This window comes from Pelecanus crispus, chromosome 2 (genome assembly GCF_030463565.1).
Source record: "Pelecanus crispus isolate bPelCri1 chromosome 2, bPelCri1.pri, whole genome shotgun sequence".
NCBI lineage: Eukaryota > Metazoa > Chordata > Aves > Pelecaniformes > Pelecanidae > Pelecanus > Pelecanus crispus.
In genome coordinates, this window is record NC_134644.1 from 174,664,542 (window position 1) to 174,688,501 (window position 23,960).

A 23,960-nucleotide genomic window follows, 5' to 3' on the forward strand; every position below is an offset into this window, starting at 1 on the left:
AGGTGTTCCTGCCCCGCAGTGGGAGCAGCGTGGCAGAGGTGCCTGGTGGTCTTTGTCTTGTGAGAAGCGGGAGAAGAGGAGGAGGTACACGGGCCATGTTTCCAGGCAGCCCGTGCTGGCCCCTTCCCTGCTTCCTTGCTTGGTGCCTTGAGAGGAAGAGGTGTGGACGGCAGGTCCGCGTGCGAGCAAGAGCGCGTCGGTGCGTCCTCAGTCCATGAAGTGGCTCCCAGGGGGTGGGTGGCTGGTGTCAGGGGTGGTGGCGAGGGCCCTTAGCAGGGGTAGCAGGCTCTTCTGGCGCCGAAGCAGCCCAGGCCTCCGAAGCCGTAGCCGTAGCCGAAGCCGCCGGAGATGGGCACTCCCTGGGCGCTGAGAGCGCTGCCCACGGCAGCCGATGTGGAGGATCCGACGGCGGTGTTCTGGGGGAAGGAGGTGAGGATGGGTCCTGGCAGGGTGACCAGCACGGTGGAAGGCTGGATGACGACGCGGGAGTCCTCGCACTGCCTGACGCAGGGCTCGTTGCAGCTGTTAGCCAGCGGGGTGGGTCCGCAGGGGTTGCAGAGGTTGTTGCAGGCCATGTCTGTGGTGCGGGGGGTCCCTGGAAGAGAGGGTGTTGAGGAAGCGGAGGGGCGTGGGGGTGCGAGGAGCGGTGCTGCAGGAGGGCAGGGGAGCGTGGAGGCGTGTTGTGTGGCGGTGGGGAGCGTGGCGGTGGGGAGGCTTTGTGGCTGGTGAAGGTGTGGGCAGAGGGTGGTGGGAGAGAGGGGCCAGGTGGGGCAGGAGAAAGGAGGAGAAGGGGGTTGGGGCTCACCTTGTTGACGTTGGAGGAGAAGGGGTGAGGAGAAGTGTGTGAGGGAGAGAGGCGCTGGTGCGTCTTTTATGCTGGTCCGGGAGGGGCGGGCCAGGCTTTGCGCATGAGAGCCTTTTGCAGCGAGCAGCTTTTGCGTGCCACAGCCTGGGGAGTAATGAGGTGGGGCGTGTCTTTGTTGCCGCAGTTCTGCAATTTCATGTTCTCGTCTTGAGGACGTGTCCACTTGGTCTTGGCTGCATTTTTTAAGGGAGAGTTTGTGTTTGGGAGGCTTTTCTTGGAAGGTGCGTGTCAGGGTTTTTGGCAGACGCATCCAAAGCGTAGGAGAGGTAGGGTGTCATCAGTGAGGTCATGCCATGGCACTCGTGTGGTGTGGTTTGTGGGTGCGTGGTGAAGAGGGGCCTCATTTCCTCACAGCCCTGGCAGAGTGGTGCGCGCTCTGGAGGTGTGTGGGGCGTGAGGGGTTGCCCCTTCCCTTGCGTTGGGTCTCTGTCTTGCAAGAGCAGGACATTGTCTTGGCAGGCCTGCTTAAGAGCTCGCCAGCCCTGTGGCGTTGGGAACGCTTGCGCGCTCCCCAAAGGCTTGTGTTGGCTCCTCCGTAGTACTCCCCTTAGCTGGGGTGTTCAGGTTTGCAGCCTGGGCTCTGACGTGACGCAGTGCTTGGTCTCTTGTGTGGCACATCCAAAGAAGAGCCAGTGAAGGAGGTGAAGGGTCTAGATAGCGAGACTTCTGAGGAGCGTTTGAGGGAAGTGTGGGTGTTTGATAGGACAAGAGGAAAGGGCCTCAAGTTGCAGCAGGGGAGGTTCAGATTGGATGTTAGGAAAAAGTGTGTGAGCAAAAGGGTTATCAAGCACTGGAACAGGCTGCCCAGGGAAGTGGTTGATTCACAATCGCGGGAGGTATCAGAAAGACATGGAAACGTGGTGCTTAGGGCCATGGTTTAGTGGTGGACTTGGACATGCTAGGTTAACAGTCAGACTTGCTAATGTTAAAGGTCTTTTCCAACCCAAATGACTCTCTGATTGTTTATGGGGCACCCTGCAAGGGCAGGTGAGTTTCTGGAGAGCCTGTGAGTGTGGCAAGAGGCATAGGGTGAGTGGGAGCATCTGGCAGAGGAGGTGCTGAGCCGGGGCCTTTGGGGTCTTTCTTTGCGGTGAGTGCTGAGGGTTGAGGGTGCTTCTCTGCACAGTGTTTGACGGGAGAAGGAGGATTTGGAGATTGGCGAGGGGAGCTGGAGGCGAGCATGCAGCACGTGGCTGCAGAACTGAGAGCCTGGTAGTGGTGGATGGATGCGGAAGGGTTGATGAATGGCAAGGCGTGCCCCAGTTGAGCCGAGGTGAGCGTTTGCAGGCTGTTTGTCAGGCGAGCAGTGCTTGTTGCTGAGGAAGATGAAAAGAGGTACTAAGGAGTGCTGTGTGACTGGGTGCACGTAAGTCCCCAGGGCCTGATGGGTTGCATGCCCGAATGCGGAGGGTGCTGACAGCTGTCCTTGGGAGGTCCCTCTCCATTAGCTTGGACAGGTCATGGTTCTTCTGGGCAGTTCCTGAAGACGGGAAGAAAGCTCATATCCCCTGTATTTTTGCAGACGACCAAGAGGGAGGATCTGGAAAGTAGAGGCTGGTGAGCCTGCCCCTGTTTGATGTGAAGGCAATGGAGGAAATGCTCCTGGAAAGCGCTGCCAAGGCCAGGAAGGACAAGGAGGTGATGGGGCCTTGTCGGCATGCATTTACGAAGGGGAAATCGTGCTTTCTGACCTCCGTGTCTCCCTACGTTGAAGTGAGTCGCTTTGTGGGGGAGGAGAGCGCCACGTCTGGTGTTTACCTCAAGCTTTTACTGAAGCCTTTGACGCTTCCTCCCCTTGCGTGCTGCTAGACAAGCCAAGAATGTACGGGGTGCGTAAGGTGCCAGTGAGGTGGAGTGCAAAGTGGCTGAAGGTCTGGTCCCAGAGGCTTGTGATGAGTGGCCCAAAGTGCATCTGGAGGCAATTCTCAAGTGGTGTAGCCCAGGACTTGGATCGTTGTGGCCAACACTGTTCAACATCGTCCTCAGTGACACGGTCAGTGGGACGGAGTGCCCCCGTCAGCAAGTTGTGAGAGGATGCAAAATGTGGAGGAGTGTTTGAGGCACTGGTCATTTGTGCCACTTTTCCCAGGGAGCTGGAGGTTCTGGAGAACAGGGCAGAGAGGAATCTGCTGAAGTTGAAGAGGGGGAAGGGCAAAGTCCTGCCTCTGGGGAGGAATGGCGCTGGGCAACAGGCCATGCTAGTGAATGGAGAAAGCTGCAAAGACGTGGCATTGCCTTGGCAGAGAAGGCAAGGGTTTTTCAGTGCGAGGGTGGTGAAGCAGTGGAAGCGGTTGTGCAGAGAGGTGTTGGGAGTGTCCATGCTTGGAGAGACTGAAAAGCTGACTGGCCATGGTCGTGGAGAGCCTGCTCGAGCTGACCCTGCTTGAGGAGGTTGCATTGAACTGGGTGATCTCCAGCGTTTCCTTGTTATCTAAATGATTCTGTTTGTTGTGATTGTGCTTGCTGTGCTGGCCAGCGAGTCGTTCTGTGGAAGAAAGTTGGTCAACAGGGAGCAGAATGAAGCCCTCATAATCCAGATGCAATGGTTAGCGACCAGCTGCCCCACTCTAGACACACACAAGTCTATGGGGCTGGATGGGATCCCCCCAAGGGTACTGAGGGAGCTGCCACAAGTGCTCACCAAGCCACTTTCCATCATTTCTCAGCAGTCCTGGCTAACCGGGGAGGTCCCAGTTGACTGGAAGGTAGCAAATGTGATGGCCATCTATAAGAAGGGCCGGAAGGAGGACTGGGGGAACTACAGGCCTGCCAGCCTGACCTCGGTGCCAGGGAAGGTCACGGAGCAGATCATCTTGAGCGTCATCAGGTGGCACATAGAGGACAAGCAGGTGATCAGGCCTGGTCAGCATGGGTTTATGAAAGGCACGTCCTGCTTGACTAACCTGATCTCCTTCTATGACACGATGACCCGCTTAGTGGATGAGGGAGGAGCTGTGGATGTTGTCTGCGTGGACTTTAGTAAAGCCCTTGACACCGTTTCCCACAGCGTTCTCCTGGAGAAACTGTCTGCTCATGGCTCGGATGGGCGCACTCTTTGCTGGGTAAATACTGTCTGGATGGCCAGGCCTAAAGCGTTGTGGTGAATGGAGTGAAATGTGGTTGGCAGCCGGTCACAAGTGGTGATCCCCAGGGCTGAGTATTGGTGCCAGTTCTGTTTACTATCTTTATCCATGATCTGGGTGAGAGGATCGAGTGTGTAGCCTCAGTAAGTTTGCAGATGACGCCAAGTTGGGCGGGAGTGTTGATCTGCTCGAGGGCAGAAAGGCTGTACAGAGGGATGCGGACAGGCTGGATCGATGGTCCGAGTCCAGCTGTATGAGATTTAACAAGGCCAAGTGGTGGGTCCTGCACTCGAGTCACAACAACCGCATGCAACGCTAGAGGCTTGGGGAAGAGCAGCTGGAAAGCTGCCCGGCGGCAAGGGACGTGGGGGTGTTGGCTGACAGGCGGCTGAATATGAGGCAGCAGTGTGCCCAGGTGAGCAAGGCGGCCAACAGCACCCTGGCTTGTGTCAGAAACAGTGCGGGCAGCAGGACTGGGGCAGTGATTGTTCCCCTGTACTCGGCACTGGTGAGGCCGCAGCTCGACTATGGTGTTCAGTTTTGGGCCCCTCACTACCAGAGGGACGCTGAGGTGCTGGAGCGTGTGCAGAGAAGGGCAGCGAAGCTGGTGGAGGGTGTAGAGCACAAATCCTGTGAGGAGCGGCTGAGGGAGCTGGGGTTGTTTAGCCTGGAGAAAAGGAGGCTGAGGGGAGACCTTATCGCTCTGTACAACTACCGGAAAGGAGGTTGTAGCGAGGTAGGAGTTGGTCTCGTCTGCCAAGTAACAAGCAACAGGAGAAAAGGAAATGGCGCCGAGTTGTGCCAGGGGAGGTTTAGCTTGGCTATTAGGGGAAATTTCTTCACGGACAAGGTTGTGAACCATTGGACCAGGCTGCCCTAGAGGTGGCTGAGTCAGCAGCCCTGGAGGTATTTAAAAGCCATGTACAGGTGGTGTTTAGTGGTGGACTTGGTAGTGCTGGGTTAACGGTTGGAGTACATGATCTTAAGGGTCTTTTCCAACCTGAAGGATTCTATGATGCTGAGCGCGTTCTGCCATGGGGAGCTTGCGTCAGAGACCTGGGTAAAAGTTCGTTTCCGTGTCCAAGGCTTTGTTTGGGCAAGTGAAGGGCTTGTGTCAGAGGCTTGCAGCCCTCATGTGCCAGTCTTTGTGGTGTTGTTGTTGCTGGGGACCCACTTCCTAAGAGAGGCCTTGTAGCCCCTTCCCACGCAGCGCAACGGCCTGTTGAGCCCTGGCTTTGTGCCAGGTGAGGTTGGAAGAGCCTTGGGAGAAGAAAGGAAGAAGAGGCGTCTGAGGCTGGCATGCAGGAGAACTTTATTGAGGTGAAGAAAGAGTGAAAAGGCAGGAGCACCAAGTGGGAGGGAGGCATTCTTAGGTGCAAGTAGGGCGACCATCAACTGAGGTGCCTTGCATGCAGTAGATTTTGCCAGCGGACCGAGGTGTTCCTGCCCCGCAGTGGGAGCAGCGTGGCAGAGGTGCCTGGTGGTCTTTGTCTTGTGAGAAGCGGGAGAAGAGGAGGAGGTACACGGGCCATGTTTCCAGGCAGCCCGTGCTGGCCCCTTCCCTGCTTCCTTGCTTGGTGCCTTGAGAGGAAGAGGTGTGGACGGCAGGTCCGCGTGCGAGCAAGAGCGCGTCGGTGCGTCCTCAGTCCATGAAGTGGCTCCCAGGGGGTGGGTGGCTGGTGTCAGGGGTGGTGGCGAGGGCCCTTAGCAGGGGTAGCAGGCTCTTCTGGCGCCGAAGCAGCCCAGGCCTCCGAAGCCGTAGCCGTAGCCGAAGCCGCCGGAGATGGGCACTCCCTGGGCGCTGAGAGCGCTGCCCACGGCAGCCGATGTGGAGGATCCGACGGCGGTGTTCTGGGGGAAGGAGGTGAGGATGGGTCCTGGCAGGGTGACCAGCACGGTGGAAGGCTGGATGACGACGCGGGAGTCCTCGCACTGCCTGACGCAGGGCTCGTTGCAGCTGTTAGCCAGCGGGGTGGGTCCGCAGGGGTTGCAGAGGTTGTTGCAGGCCATGTCTGTGGTGCGGGGGGTCCCTGGAAGAGAGGGTGTTGAGGAAGCGGAGGGGCGTGGGGGTGCGAGGAGCGGTGCTGCAGGAGGGCAGGGGAGCGTGGAGGCGTGTTGTGTGGCGGTGGGGAGCGTGGCGGTGGGGAGGCTTTGTGGCTGGTGAAGGTGTGGGCAGAGGGTGGTGGGAGAGAGGGGCCAGGTGGGGCAGGAGAAAGGAGGAGAAGGGGGTTGGGGCTCACCTTGTTGACGTTGGAGGAGAAGGGGTGAGGAGAAGTGTGTGAGGGAGAGAGGCGCTGGTGCGTCTTTTATGCTGGTCCGGGAGGGGCGGGCCAGGCTTTGCGCATGAGAGCCTTTTGCAGCGAGCAGCTTTTGCGTGCCACAGCCTGGGGAGTAATGAGGTGGGGCGTGTCTTTGTTGCCGCAGTTCTGCAATTTCATGTTCTCGTCTTGAGGACGTGTCCACTTGGTCTTGGCTGCATTTTTTAAGGGAGAGTTTGTGTTTGGGAGGCTTTTCTTGGAAGGTGCGTGTCAGGGTTTTTGGCAGACGCATCCAAAGCGTAGGAGAGGTAGGGTGTCATCAGTGAGGTCATGCCATGGCACTCGTGTGGTGTGGTTTGTGGGTGCGTGGTGAAGAGGGGCCTCATTTCCTCACAGCCCTGGCAGAGTGGTGCGCGCTCTGGAGGTGTGTGGGGCGTGAGGGGTTGCCCCTTCCCTTGCGTTGGGTCTCTGTCTTGCAAGAGCAGGACATTGTCTTGGCAGGCCTGCTTAAGAGCTCGCCAGCCCTGTGGCGTTGGGAACGCTTGCGCGCTCCCCAAAGGCTTGTGTTGGCTCCTCCGTAGTACTCCCCTTAGCTGGGGTGTTCAGGTTTGCAGCCTGGGCTCTGACGTGACGCAGTGCTTGGTCTCTTGTGTGGCACATCCAAAGAAGAGCCGGTGAAGGGTCTAGATAGCGAGACTTCTGAGGAGCGTTTGAGGGAAGTGTGGGTGTTTGATAGGACAAGAGGAAAGGGCCTCAAGTTGCAGCAGGGGAGGTTCAGATTGGATGTTAGGAAAAAGTGTGTGAGCAAAAGGGTTATCAAGCACTGGAACAGGCTGCCCAGGGAAGTGGTTGATTCACAATCGCGGGAGGTATCAGAAAGACATGGAAACGTGGTGCTTAGGGCCATGGTTTAGTGGTGGACTTGGACATGCTAGGTTAACAGTCAGACTTGCTAATGTTAAAGGTCTTTTCCAACCCAAATGACTCTCTGATTGTTTATGGGGCACCCTGCAAGGGCAGGTGAGTTTCTGGAGAGCCTGTGAGTGTGGCGAGAGGCATAGGGTGAGTGGGAGCATCTGGCAGAGGAGGTGCTGAGCCGGGGCCTTTGGGGTCTTTCTTTGCGGTGAGTGCTGAGGGTTGAGGGTGCTTCTCTGCACAGTGTTTGACGGGAGAAGGAGGATTTGGAGATTGGCGAGGGGAGCTGGAGGCGAGCATGCAGCACGTGGCTGCAGAACTGAGAGCCTGGTAGTGGTGGATGGATGCGGAAGGGTTGATGAATGGCAAGGCGTGCCCCAGTTGAGCCGAGGTGAGCGTTTGCAGGCTGTTTGTCAGGCGAGCAGTGCTTGTTGCTGAGGAAGATGAAAAGAGGTACTAAGGAGTGCTGTGTGACTGGGTGCACGTAAGTCCCCAGGGCCTGATGGGTTGCATGCCCGAATGCGGAGGGTGCTGACAGCTGTCCTTGGGAGGTCCCTCTCCATTAGCTTGGACAGGTCATGGTTCTTCTGGGCAGTTCCTGAAGACGGGAAGAAAGCTCATATCCCCTGTATTTTTGCAGACGACCAAGAGGGAGGATCTGGAAAGTAGAGGCTGGTGAGCCTGCCCCTGTTTGATGTGAAGGCAATGGAGGAAATGCTCCTGGAAAGCGCTGCCAAGGCCAGGAAGGACAAGGAGGTGATGGGGCCTTGTCGGCATGCATTTACGAAGGGGAAATCGTGCTTTCTGACCTCCGTGTCTCCCTACGTTGAAGTGAGTCGCTTTGTGGGGGAGGAGAGCGCCACGTCTGGTGTTTACCTCAAGCTTTTACTGAAGCCTTTGACGCTTCCTCCCCTTGCGTGCTGCTAGACAAGCCAAGAATGTACGGGGTGCGTAAGGTGCCAGTGAGGTGGAGTGCAAAGTGGCTGAAGGTCTGGTCCCAGAGGCTTGTGATGAGTGGCCCAAAGTGCATCTGGAGGCAATTCTCAAGTGGTGTAGCCCAGGACTTGGATCGTTGTGGCCAACACTGTTCAACATCGTCCTCAGTGACACGGTCAGTGGGACGGAGTGCCCCCGTCAGCAAGTTGTGAGAGGATGCAAAATGTGGAGGAGTGTTTGAGGCACTGGTCATTTGTGCCACTTTTCCCAGGGAGCTGGAGGTTCTGGAGAACAGGGCAGAGAGGAATCTGCTGAAGTTGAAGAGGGGGAAGGGCAAAGTCCTGCCTCTGGGGAGGAATGGCGCTGGGCAACAGGCCATGCTAGTGAATGGAGAAAGCTGCAAAGACGTGGCATTGCCTTGGCAGAGAAGGCAAGGGTTTTTCAGTGCGAGGGTGGTGAAGCAGTGGAAGCGGTTGTGCAGAGAGGTGTTGGGAGTGTCCATGCTTGGAGAGACTGAAAAGCTGACTGGCCATGGTCGTGGAGAGCCTGCTCGAGCTGACCCTGCTTGAGGAGGTTGCATTGAACTGGGTGATCTCCAGCGTTTCCTTGTTATCTAAATGATTCTGTTTGTTGTGATTGTGCTTGCTGTGCTGGCCAGCGAGTCGTTCTGTGGAAGAAAGTTGGTCAACAGGGAGCAGAATGAAGCCCTCATAATCCAGATGCAATGGTTAGCGACCAGCTGCCCCACTCTAGACACACACAAGTCTATGGGGCTGGATGGGATCCCCCCAAGGGTACTGAGGGAGCTGCCACAAGTGCTCACCAAGCCACTTTCCATCATTTCTCAGCAGTCCTGGCTAACCGGGGAGGTCCCAGTTGACTGGAAGGTAGCAAATGTGATGGCCATCTATAAGAAGGGCCGGAAGGAGGACTGGGGGAACTACAGGCCTGCCAGCCTGACCTCGGTGCCAGGGAAGGTCACGGAGCAGATCATCTTGAGCGTCATCAGGTGGCACATAGAGGACAAGCAGGTGATCAGGCCTGGTCAGCATGGGTTTATGAAAGGCACGTCCTGCTTGACTAACCTGATCTCCTTCTATGACACGATGACCCGCTTAGTGGATGAGGGAGGAGCTGTGGATGTTGTCTGCGTGGACTTTAGTAAAGCCCTTGACACCGTTTCCCACAGCGTTCTCCTGGAGAAACTGTCTGCTCATGGCTCGGATGGGCGCACTCTTTGCTGGGTAAATACTGTCTGGATGGCCAGGCCTAAAGCGTTGTGGTGAATGGAGTGAAATGTGGTTGGCAGCCGGTCACAAGTGGTGATCCCCAGGGCTGAGTATTGGTGCCAGTTCTGTTTACTATCTTTATCCATGATCTGGGTGAGAGGATCGAGTGTGTAGCCTCAGTAAGTTTGCAGATGACGCCAAGTTGGGCGGGAGTGTTGATCTGCTCGAGGGCAGAAAGGCTGTACAGAGGGATGCGGACAGGCTGGATCGATGGTCCGAGTCCAGCTGTATGAGATTTAACAAGGCCAAGTGGTGGGTCCTGCACTCGAGTCACAACAACCGCATGCAACGCTAGAGGCTTGGGGAAGAGCAGCTGGAAAGCTGCCCGGCGGCAAGGGACGTGGGGGTGTTGGCTGACAGGCGGCTGAATATGAGGCAGCAGTGTGCCCAGGTGAGCAAGGCGGCCAACAGCACCCTGGCTTGTGTCAGAAACAGTGCGGGCAGCAGGACTGGGGCAGTGATTGTTCCCCTGTACTCGGCACTGGTGAGGCCGCAGCTCGACTATGGTGTTCAGTTTTGGGCCCCTCACTACCAGAGGGACGCTGAGGTGCTGGAGCGTGTGCAGAGAAGGGCAGCGAAGCTGGTGGAGGGTGTAGAGCACAAATCCTGTGAGGAGCGGCTGAGGGAGCTGGGGTTGTTTAGCCTGGAGAAAAGGAGGCTGAGGGGAGACCTTATCGCTCTGTACAACTACCGGAAAGGAGGTTGTAGCGAGGTAGGAGTTGGTCTCGTCTGCCAAGTAACAAGCAACAGGAGAAAAGGAAATGGCGCCGAGTTGTGCCAGGGGAGGTTTAGCTTGGCTATTAGGGGAAATTTCTTCACGGACAAGGTTGTGAACCATTGGACCAGGCTGCCCTAGAGGTGGCTGAGTCAGCAGCCCTGGAGGTATTTAAAAGCCATGTACAGGTGGTGTTTAGTGGTGGACTTGGTAGTGCTGGGTTAACGGTTGGAGTACATGATCTTAAGGGTCTTTTCCAACCTGAAGGATTCTATGATGCTGAGCGCGTTCTGCCATGGGGAGCTTGCGTCAGAGACCTGGGTAAAAGTTCGTTTCCGTGTCCAAGGCTTTGTTTGGGCAAGTGAAGGGCTTGTGTCAGAGGCTTGCAGCCCTCATGTGCCAGTCTTTGTGGTGTTGTTGTTGCTGGGGACCCACTTCCTAAGAGAGGCCTTGTAGCCCCTTCCCACGCAGCGCAACGGCCTGTTGAGCCCTGGCTTTGTGCCAGGTGAGGTTGGAAGAGCCTTGGGAGAAGAAAGGAAGAAGAGGCGTCTGAGGCTGGCATGCAGGAGAACTTTATTGAGGTGAAGAAAGAGTGAAAAGGCAGGAGCACCAAGTGGGAGGGAGGCATTCTTAGGTGCAAGTAGGGCGACCATCAACTGAGGTGCCTTGCATGCAGTAGATTTTGCCAGCGGACCGAGGTGTTCCTGCCCCGCAGTGGGAGCAGCGTGGCAGAGGTGCCTGGTGGTCTTTGTCTTGTGAGAAGCGGGAGAAGAGGAGGAGGTACACGGGCCATGTTTCCAGGCAGCCCGTGCTGGCCCCTTCCCTGCTTCCTTGCTTGGTGCCTTGAGAGGAAGAGGTGTGGACGGCAGGTCCGCGTGCGAGCAAGAGCGCGTCGGTGCGTCCTCAGTCCATGAAGTGGCTCCCAGGGGGTGGGTGGCTGGTGTCAGGGGTGGTGGCGAGGGCCCTTAGCAGGGGTAGCAGGCTCTTCTGGCGCCGAAGCAGCCCAGGCCTCCGAAGCCGTAGCCGTAGCCGAAGCCGCCGGAGATGGGCACTCCCTGGGCGCTGAGAGCGCTGCCCACGGCAGCCGATGTGGAGGATCCGACGGCGGTGTTCTGGGGGAAGGAGGTGAGGATGGGTCCTGGCAGGGTGACCAGCACGGTGGAAGGCTGGATGACGACGCGGGAGTCCTCGCACTGCCTGACGCAGGGCTCGTTGCAGCTGTTAGCCAGCGGGGTGGGTCCGCAGGGGTTGCAGAGGTTGTTGCAGGCCATGTCTGTGGTGCGGGGGGTCCCTGGAAGAGAGGGTGTTGAGGAAGCGGAGGGGCGTGGGGGTGCGAGGAGCGGTGCTGCAGGAGGGCAGGGGAGCGTGGAGGCGTGTTGTGTGGCGGTGGGGAGCGTGGCGGTGGGGAGGCTTTGTGGCTGGTGAAGGTGTGGGCAGAGGGTGGTGGGAGAGAGGGGCCAGGTGGGGCAGGAGAAAGGAGGAGAAGGGGGTTGGGGCTCACCTTGTTGACGTTGGAGGAGAAGGGGTGAGGAGAAGTGTGTGAGGGAGAGAGGCGCTGGTGCGTCTTTTATGCTGGTCCGGGAGGGGCGGGCCAGGCTTTGCGCATGAGAGCCTTTTGCAGCGAGCAGCTTTTGCGTGCCACAGCCTGGGGAGTAATGAGGTGGGGCGTGTCTTTGTTGCCGCAGTTCTGCAATTTCATGTTCTCGTCTTGAGGACGTGTCCACTTGGTCTTGGCTGCATTTTTTAAGGGAGAGTTTGTGTTTGGGAGGCTTTTCTTGGAAGGTGCGTGTCAGGGTTTTTGGCAGACGCATCCAAAGCGTAGGAGAGGTAGGGTGTCATCAGTGAGGTCATGCCATGGCACTCGTGTGGTGTGGTTTGTGGGTGCGTGGTGAAGAGGGGCCTCATTTCCTCACAGCCCTGGCAGAGTGGTGCGCGCTCTGGAGGTGTGTGGGGCGTGAGGGGTTGCCCCTTCCCTTGCGTTGGGTCTCTGTCTTGCAAGAGCAGGACATTGTCTTGGCAGGCCTGCTTAAGAGCTCGCCAGCCCTGTGGCGTTGGGAACGCTTGCGCGCTCCCCAAAGGCTTGTGTTGGCTCCTCCGTAGTACTCCCCTTAGCTGGGGTGTTCAGGTTTGCAGCCTGGGCTCTGACGTGACGCAGTGCTTGGTCTCTTGTGTGGCACATCCAAAGAAGAGCCAGTGAAGGAGGTGAAGGGTCTAGATAGCGAGACTTCTGAGGAGCGTTTGAGGGAAGTGTGGGTGTTTGATAGGACAAGAGGAAAGGGCCTCAAGTTGCAGCAGGGGAGGTTCAGATTGGATGTTAGGAAAAAGTGTGTGAGCAAAAGGGTTATCAAGCACTGGAACAGGCTGCCCAGGGAAGTGGTTGATTCACAATCGCGGGAGGTATCAGAAAGACATGGAAACGTGGTGCTTAGGGCCATGGTTTAGTGGTGGACTTGGACATGCTAGGTTAACAGTCAGACTTGCTAATGTTAAAGGTCTTTTCCAACCCAAATGACTCTCTGATTGTTTATGGGGCACCCTGCAAGGGCAGGTGAGTTTCTGGAGAGCCTGTGAGTGTGGCAAGAGGCATAGGGTGAGTGGGAGCATCTGGCAGAGGAGGTGCTGAGCCGGGGCCTTTGGGGTCTTTCTTTGCGGTGAGTGCTGAGGGTTGAGGGTGCTTCTCTGCACAGTGTTTGACGGGAGAAGGAGGATTTGGAGATTGGCGAGGGGAGCTGGAGGCGAGCATGCAGCACGTGGCTGCAGAACTGAGAGCCTGGTAGTGGTGGATGGATGCGGAAGGGTTGATGAATGGCAAGGCGTGCCCCAGTTGAGCCGAGGTGAGCGTTTGCAGGCTGTTTGTCAGGCGAGCAGTGCTTGTTGCTGAGGAAGATGAAAAGAGGTACTAAGGAGTGCTGTGTGACTGGGTGCACGTAAGTCCCCAGGGCCTGATGGGTTGCATGCCCGAATGCGGAGGGTGCTGACAGCTGTCCTTGGGAGGTCCCTCTCCATTAGCTTGGACAGGTCATGGTTCTTCTGGGCAGTTCCTGAAGACGGGAAGAAAGCTCATATCCCCTGTATTTTTGCAGACGACCAAGAGGGAGGATCTGGAAAGTAGAGGCTGGTGAGCCTGCCCCTGTTTGATGTGAAGGCAATGGAGGAAATGCTCCTGGAAAGCGCTGCCAAGGCCAGGAAGGACAAGGAGGTGATGGGGCCTTGTCGGCATGCATTTACGAAGGGGAAATCGTGCTTTCTGACCTCCGTGTCTCCCTACGTTGAAGTGAGTCGCTTTGTGGGGGAGGAGAGCGCCACGTCTGGTGTTTACCTCAAGCTTTTACTGAAGCCTTTGACGCTTCCTCCCCTTGCGTGCTGCTAGACAAGCCAAGAATGTACGGGGTGCGTAAGGTGCCAGTGAGGTGGAGTGCAAAGTGGCTGAAGGTCTGGTCCCAGAGGCTTGTGATGAGTGGCCCAAAGTGCATCTGGAGGCAATTCTCAAGTGGTGTAGCCCAGGACTTGGATCGTTGTGGCCAACACTGTTCAACATCGTCCTCAGTGACACGGTCAGTGGGACGGAGTGCCCCCGTCAGCAAGTTGTGAGAGGATGCAAAATGTGGAGGAGTGTTTGAGGCACTGGTCATTTGTGCCACTTTTCCCAGGGAGCTGGAGGTTCTGGAGAACAGGGCAGAGAGGAATCTGCTGAAGTTGAAGAGGGGGAAGGGCAAAGTCCTGCCTCTGGGGAGGAATGGCGCTGGGCAACAGGCCATGCTAGTGAATGGAGAAAGCTGCAAAGACGTGGCATTGCCTTGGCAGAGAAGGCAAGGGTTTTTCAGTGCGAGGGTGGTGAAGCAGTGGAAGCGGTTGTGCAGAGAGGTGTTGGGAGTGTCCATGCTTGGAGAGACTGAAAAGCTGACTGGCCATGGTCGTGGAGAGCCTGCTCGAGCTGACCCTGCTTGAGGAGGTTGCATTGAACTGGGTGATCTCCAGCGTTTCCTTGTTATCTAAATGATTCTGTTTGTTGTGATTGTGCTTGCTGTGCTGGCCAGCGAGTCGTTCTGTGGAAGAAAGTTGGTCAACAGGGAGCAGAATGAAGCCCTCATAATCCAGATGCAATGGTTAGCGACCAGCTGCCCCACTCTAGACACACACAAGTCTATGGGGCTGGATGGGATCCCCCCAAGGGTACTGAGGGAGCTGCCACAAGTGCTCACCAAGCCACTTTCCATCATTTCTCAGCAGTCCTGGCTAACCGGGGAGGTCCCAGTTGACTGGAAGGTAGCAAATGTGATGGCCATCTATAAGAAGGGCCGGAAGGAGGACTGGGGGAACTACAGGCCTGCCAGCCTGACCTCGGTGCCAGGGAAGGTCACGGAGCAGATCATCTTGAGCGTCATCAGGTGGCACATAGAGGACAAGCAGGTGATCAGGCCTGGTCAGCATGGGTTTATGAAAGGCACGTCCTGCTTGACTAACCTGATCTCCTTCTATGACACGATGACCCGCTTAGTGGATGAGGGAGGAGCTGTGGATGTTGTCTGCGTGGACTTTAGTAAAGCCCTTGACACCGTTTCCCACAGCGTTCTCCTGGAGAAACTGTCTGCTCATGGCTCGGATGGGCGCACTCTTTGCTGGGTAAATACTGTCTGGATGGCCAGGCCTAAAGCGTTGTGGTGAATGGAGTGAAATGTGGTTGGCAGCCGGTCACAAGTGGTGATCCCCAGGGCTGAGTATTGGTGCCAGTTCTGTTTACTATCTTTATCCATGATCTGGGTGAGAGGATCGAGTGTGTAGCCTCAGTAAGTTTGCAGATGACGCCAAGTTGGGCGGGAGTGTTGATCTGCTCGAGGGCAGAAAGGCTGTACAGAGGGATGCGGACAGGCTGGATCGATGGTCCGAGTCCAGCTGTATGAGATTTAACAAGGCCAAGTGGTGGGTCCTGCACTCGAGTCACAACAACCGCATGCAACGCTAGAGGCTTGGGGAAGAGCAGCTGGAAAGCTGCCCGGCGGCAAGGGACGTGGGGGTGTTGGCTGACAGGCGGCTGAATATGAGGCAGCAGTGTGCCCAGGTGAGCAAGGCGGCCAACAGCACCCTGGCTTGTGTCAGAAACAGTGCGGGCAGCAGGACTGGGGCAGTGATTGTTCCCCTGTACTCGGCACTGGTGAGGCCGCAGCTCGACTATGGTGTTCAGTTTTGGGCCCCTCACTACCAGAGGGACGCTGAGGTGCTGGAGCGTGTGCAGAGAAGGGCAGCGAAGCTGGTGGAGGGTGTAGAGCACAAATCCTGTGAGGAGCGGCTGAGGGAGCTGGGGTTGTTTAGCCTGGAGAAAAGGAGGCTGAGGGGAGACCTTATCGCTCTGTACAACTACCGGAAAGGAGGTTGTAGCGAGGTAGGAGTTGGTCTCGTCTGCCAAGTAACAAGCAACAGGAGAAAAGGAAATGGCGCCGAGTTGTGCCAGGGGAGGTTTAGCTTGGCTATTAGGGGAAATTTCTTCACGGACAAGGTTGTGAACCATTGGACCAGGCTGCCCTAGAGGTGGCTGAGTCAGCAGCCCTGGAGGTATTTAAAAGCCATGTACAGGTGGTGTTTAGTGGTGGACTTGGTAGTGCTGGGTTAACGGTTGGAGTACATGATCTTAAGGGTCTTTTCCAACCTGAAGGATTCTATGATGCTGAGCGCGTTCTGCCATGGGGAGCTTGCGTCAGAGACCTGGGTAAAAGTTCGTTTCCGTGTCCAAGGCTTTGTTTGGGCAAGTGAAGGGCTTGTGTCAGAGGCTTGCAGCCCTCATGTGCCAGTCTTTGTGGTGTTGTTGTTGCTGGGGACCCACTTCCTAAGAGAGGCCTTGTAGCCCCTTCCCACGCAGCGCAACGGCCTGTTGAGCCCTGGCTTTGTGCCAGGTGAGGTTGGAAGAGCCTTGGGAGAAGAAAGGAAGAAGAGGCGTCTGAGGCTGGCATGCAGGAGAACTTTATTGAGGTGAAGAAAGAGTGAAAAGGCAGGAGCACCAAGTGGGAGGGAGGCATTCTTAGGTGCAAGTAGGGCGACCATCAACTGAGGTGCCTTGCATGCAGTAGATTTTGCCAGCGGACCGAGGTGTTCCTGCCCCGCAGTGGGAGCAGCGTGGCAGAGGTGCCTGGTGGTCTTTGTCTTGTGAGAAGTGGGAGAAGAGGAGGAGGTACACGGGCCATGTTTCCAGGCAGCCCGTGCTGGCCCCTTCCCTGCTTCCTTGCTTGGTGCCTTGAGAGGAAGAGGTGTGGACGGCAGGTCCGCGTGCGAGCAAGAGCGCGTCGGTGCGTCCTCAGTCCATGAAGTGGCTCCCAGGGGGTGGGTGGCTGGTGTCAGGGGTGGTGGCGAGGGCCCTTAGCAGGGGTAGCAGGCTCTTCTGGCGCCGAAGCAGCCCAGGCCTCCGAAGCCGTAGCCGTAGCCGAAGCCGCCGGAGATGGGCACTCCCTGGGCGCTGAGAGCGCTGCCCACGGCAGCCGATGTGGAGGATCCGACGGCGGTGTTCTGGGGGAAGGAGGTGAGGATGGGTCCTGGCAGGGTGACCAGCACGGTGGAAGGCTGGATGACGACGCGGGAGTCCTCGCACTGCCTGACGCAGGGCTCGTTGCAGCTGTTAGCCAGCGGGGTGGGTCCGCAGGGGTTGCAGAGGTTGTTGCAGGCCATGTCTGTGGTGCGGGGGGTCCCTGGAAGAGAGGGTGTTGAGGAAGCGGAGGGGCGTGGGGGTGCGAGGAGCGGTGCTGCAGGAGGGCAGGGGAGCGTGGAGGCGTGTTGTGTGGCGGTGGGGAGCGTGGCGGTGGGGAGGCTTTGTGGCTGGTGAAGGTGTGGGCAGAGGGTGGTGGGAGAGAGGGGCCAGGTGGGGCAGGAGAAAGGAGGAGAAGGGGGTTGGGGCTCACCTTGTTGACGTTGGAGGAGAAGGGGTGAGGAGAAGTGTGTGAGGGAGAGAGGCGCTGGTGCGTCTTTTATGCTGGTCCGGGAGGGGCGGGCCAGGCTTTGCGCATGAGAGCCTTTTGCAGCGAGCAGCTTTTGCGTGCCACAGCCTGGGGAGTAATGAGGTGGGGCGTGTCTTTGTTGCCGCAGTTCTGCAATTTCATGTTCTCGTCTTGAGGACGTGTCCACTTGGTCTTGGCTGCATTTTTTAAGGGAGAGTTTGTGTTTGGGAGGCTTTTCTTGGAAGGTGCGTGTCAGGGTTTTTGGCAGACGCATCCAAAGCATAGGAGAGGTAGGGTGTCATCAGTGAGGTCATGCCATGGCACTCGTGTGGTGTGGTTTGTGGGTGCGTGGTGAAGAGGGGCCTCATTTCCTCACAGCCCTGGCAGAGTGGTGCGCGCTCTGGAGGTGTGTGGGGCGTGAGGGGTTGCCCCTTCCCTTGCGTTGGGTCTCTGTCTTGCAAGAGCAGGACATTGTCTTGGCAGGCCTGCTTAAGAGCTCGCCAGCCCTGTGGCGTTGGGAACGCTTGCGCGCTCCCCAAAGGCTTGTGTTGGCTCCTCCGTAGTACTCCCCTTAGCTGGGGTGTTCAGGTTTGCAGCCTGGGCTCTGACGTGACGCAGTGCTTGGTCTCTTGTGTGGCACATCCAAAGAAGAGCCAGTGAAGGAGGTGAAGGGTCTAGATAGCGAGACTTCTGAGGAGCGTTTGAGGGAAGTGTGGGTGTTTGATAGGACAAGAGGAAAGGGCCTCAAGTTGCAGCAGGGGAGGTTCAGATTGGATGTTAGGAAAAAGTGTGTGAGCAAAAGGGTTATCAAGCACTGGAACAGGCTGCCCAGGGAAGTGGTTGATTCACAATCGCGGGAGGTATCAGAAAGACATGGAAACGTGGTGCTTAGGGCCATGGTTTAGTGGTGGACTTGGACATGCTAGGTTAACAGTCAGACTTGGCTAATGTTAAAGGTCTTTTCCAACCCAAATGACTCTCTGATTGTTTATGGGGCACCCTGCAAGGGCAGGTGAGTTTCTGGAGAGCCTGTGAGTGTGGCGAGAGGCATAGGGTGAGTGGGAGCATCTGGCAGAGGAGGTGCTGAGCCGGGGCCTTTGGGGTCTTTCTTTGCGGTGAGTGCTGAGGGTTGAGGGTGCTTCTCTGCACAGTGTTTGACGGGAGAAGGAGGATTTGGAGATTGGCGAGGGGAGCTGGAGGCGAGCATGCAGCACGTGGCTGCAGAACTGAGAGCCTGGTAGTGGTGGATGGATGCGGAAGGGTTGATGAATGGCAAGGCGTGCCCCAGTTGAGCCGAGGTGAGCGTTTGCAGGCTGTTTGTCAGGCGAGCAGTGCTTGTTGGCGAGGAAGATGAGAAGAGGTAAGAAGGAGTGCTGTGTGACTGGGTGCACGTAAGTCCCCAGGGCCTGATGGGTTGCATGCCCGAATGCGGAGGGTGCTGACAGCTGTCCTTGGGAGGTCCCTCTCCATTAGCTTGGACAGGTCATGGTTCTTCTGGGCAGTTCCTGAAGACGGGAAGAAAGCTCATATCCCCTGTATTTTTGCAGACGACCAAGAGGGAGGATCTGGAAAGTAGAGGCTGGTGAGCCTGCCCCTGTTTGATGTGAAGGCAATGGAGGAAATGCTCCTGGAAAGCGCTGCCAAGGCCAGGAAGGACAAGGAGGTGATGGGGCCTTGTCGGCATGCATTTACGAAGGGGAAATCGTGCTTTCTGACCTCCGTGTCTCCCTACGTTGAAGTGAGTCGCTTTGTGGGGGAGGAGAGCGCCACGTCTGGTGTTTACCTCAAGCTTTTACTGAAGCCTTTGACGCTTCCTCCCCTTGCGTGCTGCTAGACAAGCCAAGAATGTACGGGGTGCGTAAGGTGCCAGTGAGGTGGAGTGCAAAGTGGCTGAAGGTCTGGTCCCAGAGGCTTGTGATGAGTGGCCCAAAGTGCATCTGGAGGCAATTCTCAAGTGGTGTAGCCCAGGACTTGGATCGTTGTGGCCAACACTGTTCAACATCGTCCTCAGTGACACGGTCAGTGGGACGGAGTGCCCCCGTCAGCAAGTTGTGAGAGGATGCAAAATGTGGAGGAGTGTTTGAGGCACTGGTCATTTGTGCCACTTTTCCCAGGGAGCTGGAGGTTCTGGAGAACAGGGCAGAGAGGAATCTGCTGAAGTTGAAGAGGGGGAAGGGCAAAGTCCTGCCTCTGGGGAGGAATGGCGCTGGGCAACAGGCCATGCTAGTGAATGGAGAAAGCTGCAAAGACGTGGCATTGCCTTGGCAGAGAAGGCAAGGGTTTTTCAGTGCGAGGGTGGTGAAGCAGTGGAAGCGGTTGTGCAGAGAGGTGTTGGGAGTGTCCATGCTTGGAGAGACTGAAAAGCTGACTGGCCATGGTCGTGGAGAGCCTGCTCGAGCTGACCCTGCTTGAGGAGGTTGCATTGAACTGGGTGATCTCCAGCGTTTCCTTGTTATCTAAATGATTCTGTTTGTTGTGATTGTGCTTGCTGTGCTGGCCAGCGAGTCGTTCTGTGGAAGAAAGTTGGTCAACAGGGAGCAGAATGAAGCCCTCATAATCCAGATGCAATGGTTAGCGACCAGCTGCCCCACTCTAGACACACACAAGTCTATGGGGCTGGATGGGATCCCCCCAAGGGTACTGAGGGAGCTGCCACAAGTGCTCACCAAGCCACTTTCCATCATTTCTCAGCAGTCCTGGCTAACCGGGGAGGTCCCAGTTGACTGGAAGGTAGCAAATGTGATGGCCATCTATAAGAAGGGCCGGAAGGAGGACTGGGGGAACTACAGGCCTGCCAGCCTGACCTCGGTGCCAGGGAAGGTCACGGAGCAGATCATCTTGAGCGTCATCAGGTGGCACATAGAGGACAAGCAGGTGATCAGGCCTGGTCAGCATGGGTTTATGAAAGGCACGTCCTGCTTGACTAACCTGATCTCCTTCTATGACACGATGACCCGCTTAGTGGATGAGGGAGGAGCTGTGGATGTTGTCTGCGTGGACTTTAGTAAAGCCCTTGACACCGTTTCCCACAGCGTTCTCCTGGAGAAACTGTCTGCTCATGGCTCGGATGGGCGCACTCTTTGCTGGGTAAATACTGTCTGGATGGCCAGGCCTAAAGCGTTGTGGTGAATGGAGTGAAATGTGGTTGGCAGCCGGTCACAAGTGGTGATCCCCAGGGCTGAGTATTGGTGCCAGTTCTGTTTACTATCTTTATCCATGATCTGGGTGAGAGGATCGAGTGTGTAGCCTCAGTAAGTTTGCAGATGACGCCAAGTTGGGCGGGAGTGTTGATCTGCTCGAGGGCAGAAAGGCTGTACAGAGGGATGCGGACAGGCTGGATCGATGGTCCGAGTCCAGCTGTATGAGATTTAACAAGGCCAAGTGGTGGGTCCTGCACTCGAGTCACAACAACCGCATGCAACGCTAGAGGCTTGGGGAAGAGCAGCTGGAAAGCTGCCCGGCGGCAAGGGACGTGGGGGTGTTGGCTGACAGGCGGCTGAATATGAGGCAGCAGTGTGCCCAGGTGAGCAAGGCGGCCAACAGCACCCTGGCTTGTGTCAGAAACAGTGCGGGCAGCAGGACTGGGGCAGTGATTGTTCCCCTGTACTCGGCACTGGTGAGGCCGCAGCTCGACTATGGTGTTCAGTTTTGGGCCCCTCACTACCAGAGGGACGCTGAGGTGCTGGAGCGTGTGCAGAGAAGGGCAGCGAAGCTGGTGGAGGGTGTAGAGCACAAATCCTGTGAGGAGCGGCTGAGGGAGCTGGGGTTGTTTAGCCTGGAGAAAAGGAGGCTGAGGGGAGACCTTATCGCTCTGTACAACTACCGGAAAGGAGGTTGTAGCGAGGTAGGAGTTGGTCTCGTCTGCCAAGTAACAAGCAACAGGAGAAAAGGAAATGGCGCCGAGTTGTGCCAGGGGAGGTTTAGCTTGGCTATTAGGGGAAATTTCTTCACGGACAAGGTTGTGAACCATTGGACCAGGCTGCCCTAGAGGTGGCTGAGTCAGCAGCCCTGGAGGTATTTAAAAGCCACGTACAGGTGGTGTTTAGTGGTGGACTTGGTAGTGCTGGGTTAACGGTTGGAGTACATGATCTTAAGGGTCTTTTCCAACCTGAAGGATTCTATGATGCTGAGCGCGTTCTGCCATGGGGAGCTTGCGTCAGAGACCTGGGTAAAAGTTCGTTTCCGTGTCCAAGGCTTTGTTTGGGCAAGTGAAGGGCTTGTGTCAGAGGCTTGCAGCCCTCATGTGCCAGTCTTTGTGGTGTTGTTGTTGCTGGGGACCCACTTCCTAAGAGAGGCCTTGTAGCCCCTTCCCACGCAGCGCAACGGCCTGTTGAGCCCTGGCTTTGTGCCAGGTGAGGTTGGAAGAGCCTTGGGAGAAGAAAGGAAGAAGAGGCGTCTGAGGCTGGCATGCAGGAGAACTTTATTGAGGTGAAGAAAGAGTGAAAAGGCAGGAGCACCAAGTGGGAGGGAGGCATTCTTAGGTGCAAGTAGGGCGACCATCAACTGAGGTGCCTTGCATGCAGTAGATTTTGCCAGCGGACCGAGGTGTTCCTGCCCCGCAGTGGGAGCAGCGTGGCAGAGGTGCCTGGTGGTCTTTGTCTTGTGAGAAGCGGGAGAAGAGGAGGAGGTACACGGGCCATGTTTCCAGGCAGCCCGTGCTGGCCCCTTCCCTGCTTCCTTGCTTGGTGCCTTGAGAGGAAGAGGTGTGGACGGCAGGTCCGCGTGCGAGCAAGAGCGCGTCGGTGCGTCCTCAGTCCATGAAGTGGCTCCCAGGGGGTGGGTGGCTGGTGTCAGGGGTGGTGGCGAGGGCCCTTAGCAGGGGTAGCAGGCTCTTCTGGCGCTGAAGCAGCCCAGGCCTCCGAAGCCGTAGCCGTAGCCGAAGCCGCCGGAGATGGGCACTCCCTGGGCGCTGAGAGCGCTGCCCACGGCAGCCGATGTGGAGGATCCGACGGCGGTGTTCTGGGGGAAGGAGGTGAGGATGGGTCCTGGCAGGGTGACCAGCACGGTGGAAGGCTGGATGACGACGCGGGAGTCCTCGCACTGCCTGACGCAGGGCTCGTTGCAGCTGTTAGCCAGCGGGGTGGGTCCGCAGGGGTTGCAGAGGTTGTTGCAGGCCATGTCTGTGGTGCGGGGGGTCCCTGGAAGAGAGGGTGTTGAGGAAGCGGAGGGGCGTGGGGGTGCGAGGAGCGGTGCTGCAGGAGGGCAGGGGAGCGTGGAGGCGTGTTGTGTGGCGGTGGGGAGCGTGGCGGTGGGGAGGCTTTGTGGCTGGTGAAGGTGTGGGCAGAGGGTGGTGGGAGAGAGGGGCCAGGTGGGGCAGGAGAAAGGAGGAGAAGGGGGTTGGGGCTCACCTTGTTGACGTTGGAGGAGAAGGGGTGAGGAGAAGTGTGTGAGGGAGAGAGGCGCTGGTGCGTCTTTTATGCTGGTCCGGGAGGGGCGGGCCAGGCTTTGCGCATGAGAGCCTTTTGCAGCGAGCAGCTTTTGCGTGCCACAGCCTGGGGAGTAATGAGGTGGGGCGTGTCTTTGTTGCCGCAGTTCTGCAATTTCATGTTCTCGTCTTGAGGACGTGTCCACTTGGTCTTGGCTGCATTTTTTAAGGGAGAGTTTGTGTTTGGGAGGCTTTTCTTGGAAGGTGCGTGTCAGGGTTTTTGGCAGACGCATCCAAAGCGTAGGAGAGGTAGGGTGTCATCAGTGAGGTCATGCCATGGCACTCGTGTGGTGTGGTTTGTGGGTGCGTGGTGAAGAGGGGCCTCATTTCCTCACAGCCCTGGCAGAGTGGTGCGCGCTCTGGAGGTGTGTGGGGCGTGAGGGGTTGCCCCTTCCCTTGCGTTGGGTCTCTGTCTTGCAAGAGCAGGACATTGTCTTGGCAGGCCTGCTTAAGAGCTCGCCAGCCCTGTGGCGTTGGGAACGCTTGCGCGCTCCCCAAAGGCTTGTGTTGGCTCCTCCGTAGTACTCCCCTTAGCTGGGGTGTTCAGGTTTGCAGCCTGGGCTCTGACGTGACGCAGTGCTTGGTCTCTTGTGTGGCACATCCAAAGAAGAGCCAGTGAAGGAGGTGAAGGGTCTAGATAGCGAGACTTCTGAGGAGCGTTTGAGGGAAGTGTGGGTGTTTGATAGGACAAGAGGAAAGGGCCTCAAGTTGCAGCAGGGGAGGTTCAGATTGGATGTTAGGAAAAAGTGTGTGAGCAAAAGGGTTATCAAGCACTGGAACAGGCTGCCCAGGGAAGTGGTTGATTCACAATCGCGGGAGGTATCAGAAAGACATGGAAACGTGGTGCTTAGGGCCATGGTTTAGTGGTGGACTTGGACATGCTAGGTTAACAGTCAGACTTGGCTAATGTTAAAGGTCTTTTCCAACCCAAATGACTCTCTGATTGTTTATGGGGCACCCTGCAAGGGCAGGTGAGTTTCTGGAGAGCCTGTGAGTGTGGCGAGAGGCATAGGGTGAGTGGGAGCATCTGGCAGAGGAGGTGCTGAGCCGGGGCCTTTGGGGTCTTTCTTTGCGGTGAGTGCTGAGGGTTGAGGGTGCTTCTCTGCACAGTGTTTGACGGGAGAAGGAGGATTTGGAGATTGGCGAGGGGAGCTGGAGGCGAGCATGCAGCACGTGGCTGCAGAACTGAGAGCCTGGTAGTGGTGGATGGATGCGGAAGGGTTGATGAATGGCAAGGCGTGCCCCAGTTGAGCCGAGGTGAGCGTTTGCAGGCTGTTTGTCAGGCGAGCAGTGCTTGTTGGCGAGGAAGATGAGAAGAGGTAAGAAGGAGTGCTGTGTGACTGGGTGCACGTAAGTCCCCAGGGCCTGATGGGTTGCATGCCCGAATGCGGAGGGTGCTGACAGCTGTCCTTGGGAGGTCCCTCTCCATTAGCTTGGACAGGTCATGGTTCTTCTGGGCAGTTCCTGAAGACGGGAAGAAAGCTCATATCCCCTGTATTTTTGCAGACGACCAAGAGGGAGGATCTGGAAAGTAGAGGCTGGTGAGCCTGCCCC

At 57.1% G+C, this 23,960-nt stretch overlaps 5 protein-coding genes across 5 annotated transcripts; all 5 read right to left on the reverse strand.

The window, feature by feature from the left end:
* Positions 1-269: 269 nt before the first annotated feature.
* LOC142592983 (feather keratin-like) lies at positions 270-575 on the reverse strand. The gene has a single exon (XM_075705886.1). It carries the CDS (start codon positions 573-575, stop codon positions 270-272), a length of 306 nt encoding a protein of 101 aa, XP_075562001.1.
* A 5,077-nt stretch (positions 576-5,652) lies between these two features.
* LOC142592984 (feather keratin-like) lies at positions 5,653-5,958 on the reverse strand. Its single transcript, XM_075705887.1, has one exon. It carries the CDS (start codon positions 5,956-5,958, stop codon positions 5,653-5,655), a length of 306 nt encoding a protein of 101 aa, XP_075562002.1.
* A 5,068-nt stretch (positions 5,959-11,026) lies between these two features.
* LOC142592980 (feather keratin-like) lies at positions 11,027-11,332 on the reverse strand. The gene has a single exon (XM_075705883.1). The coding sequence runs from the start codon at positions 11,330-11,332 to the stop codon at positions 11,027-11,029; it is 306 nt and encodes a 101-aa protein (XP_075561998.1).
* A 5,077-nt stretch (positions 11,333-16,409) lies between these two features.
* On the reverse strand, positions 16,410-16,715 carry LOC142592981 (feather keratin-like). Its single transcript, XM_075705884.1, has one exon. It carries the CDS (start codon positions 16,713-16,715, stop codon positions 16,410-16,412), a length of 306 nt encoding a protein of 101 aa, XP_075561999.1.
* A 5,078-nt stretch (positions 16,716-21,793) lies between these two features.
* On the reverse strand, positions 21,794-22,099 carry LOC142593008 (feather keratin-like). Its single transcript, XM_075706096.1, has one exon. The coding sequence runs from the start codon at positions 22,097-22,099 to the stop codon at positions 21,794-21,796; it is 306 nt and encodes a 101-aa protein (XP_075562211.1).
* Positions 22,100-23,960: the final 1,861 nt, after the last annotated feature.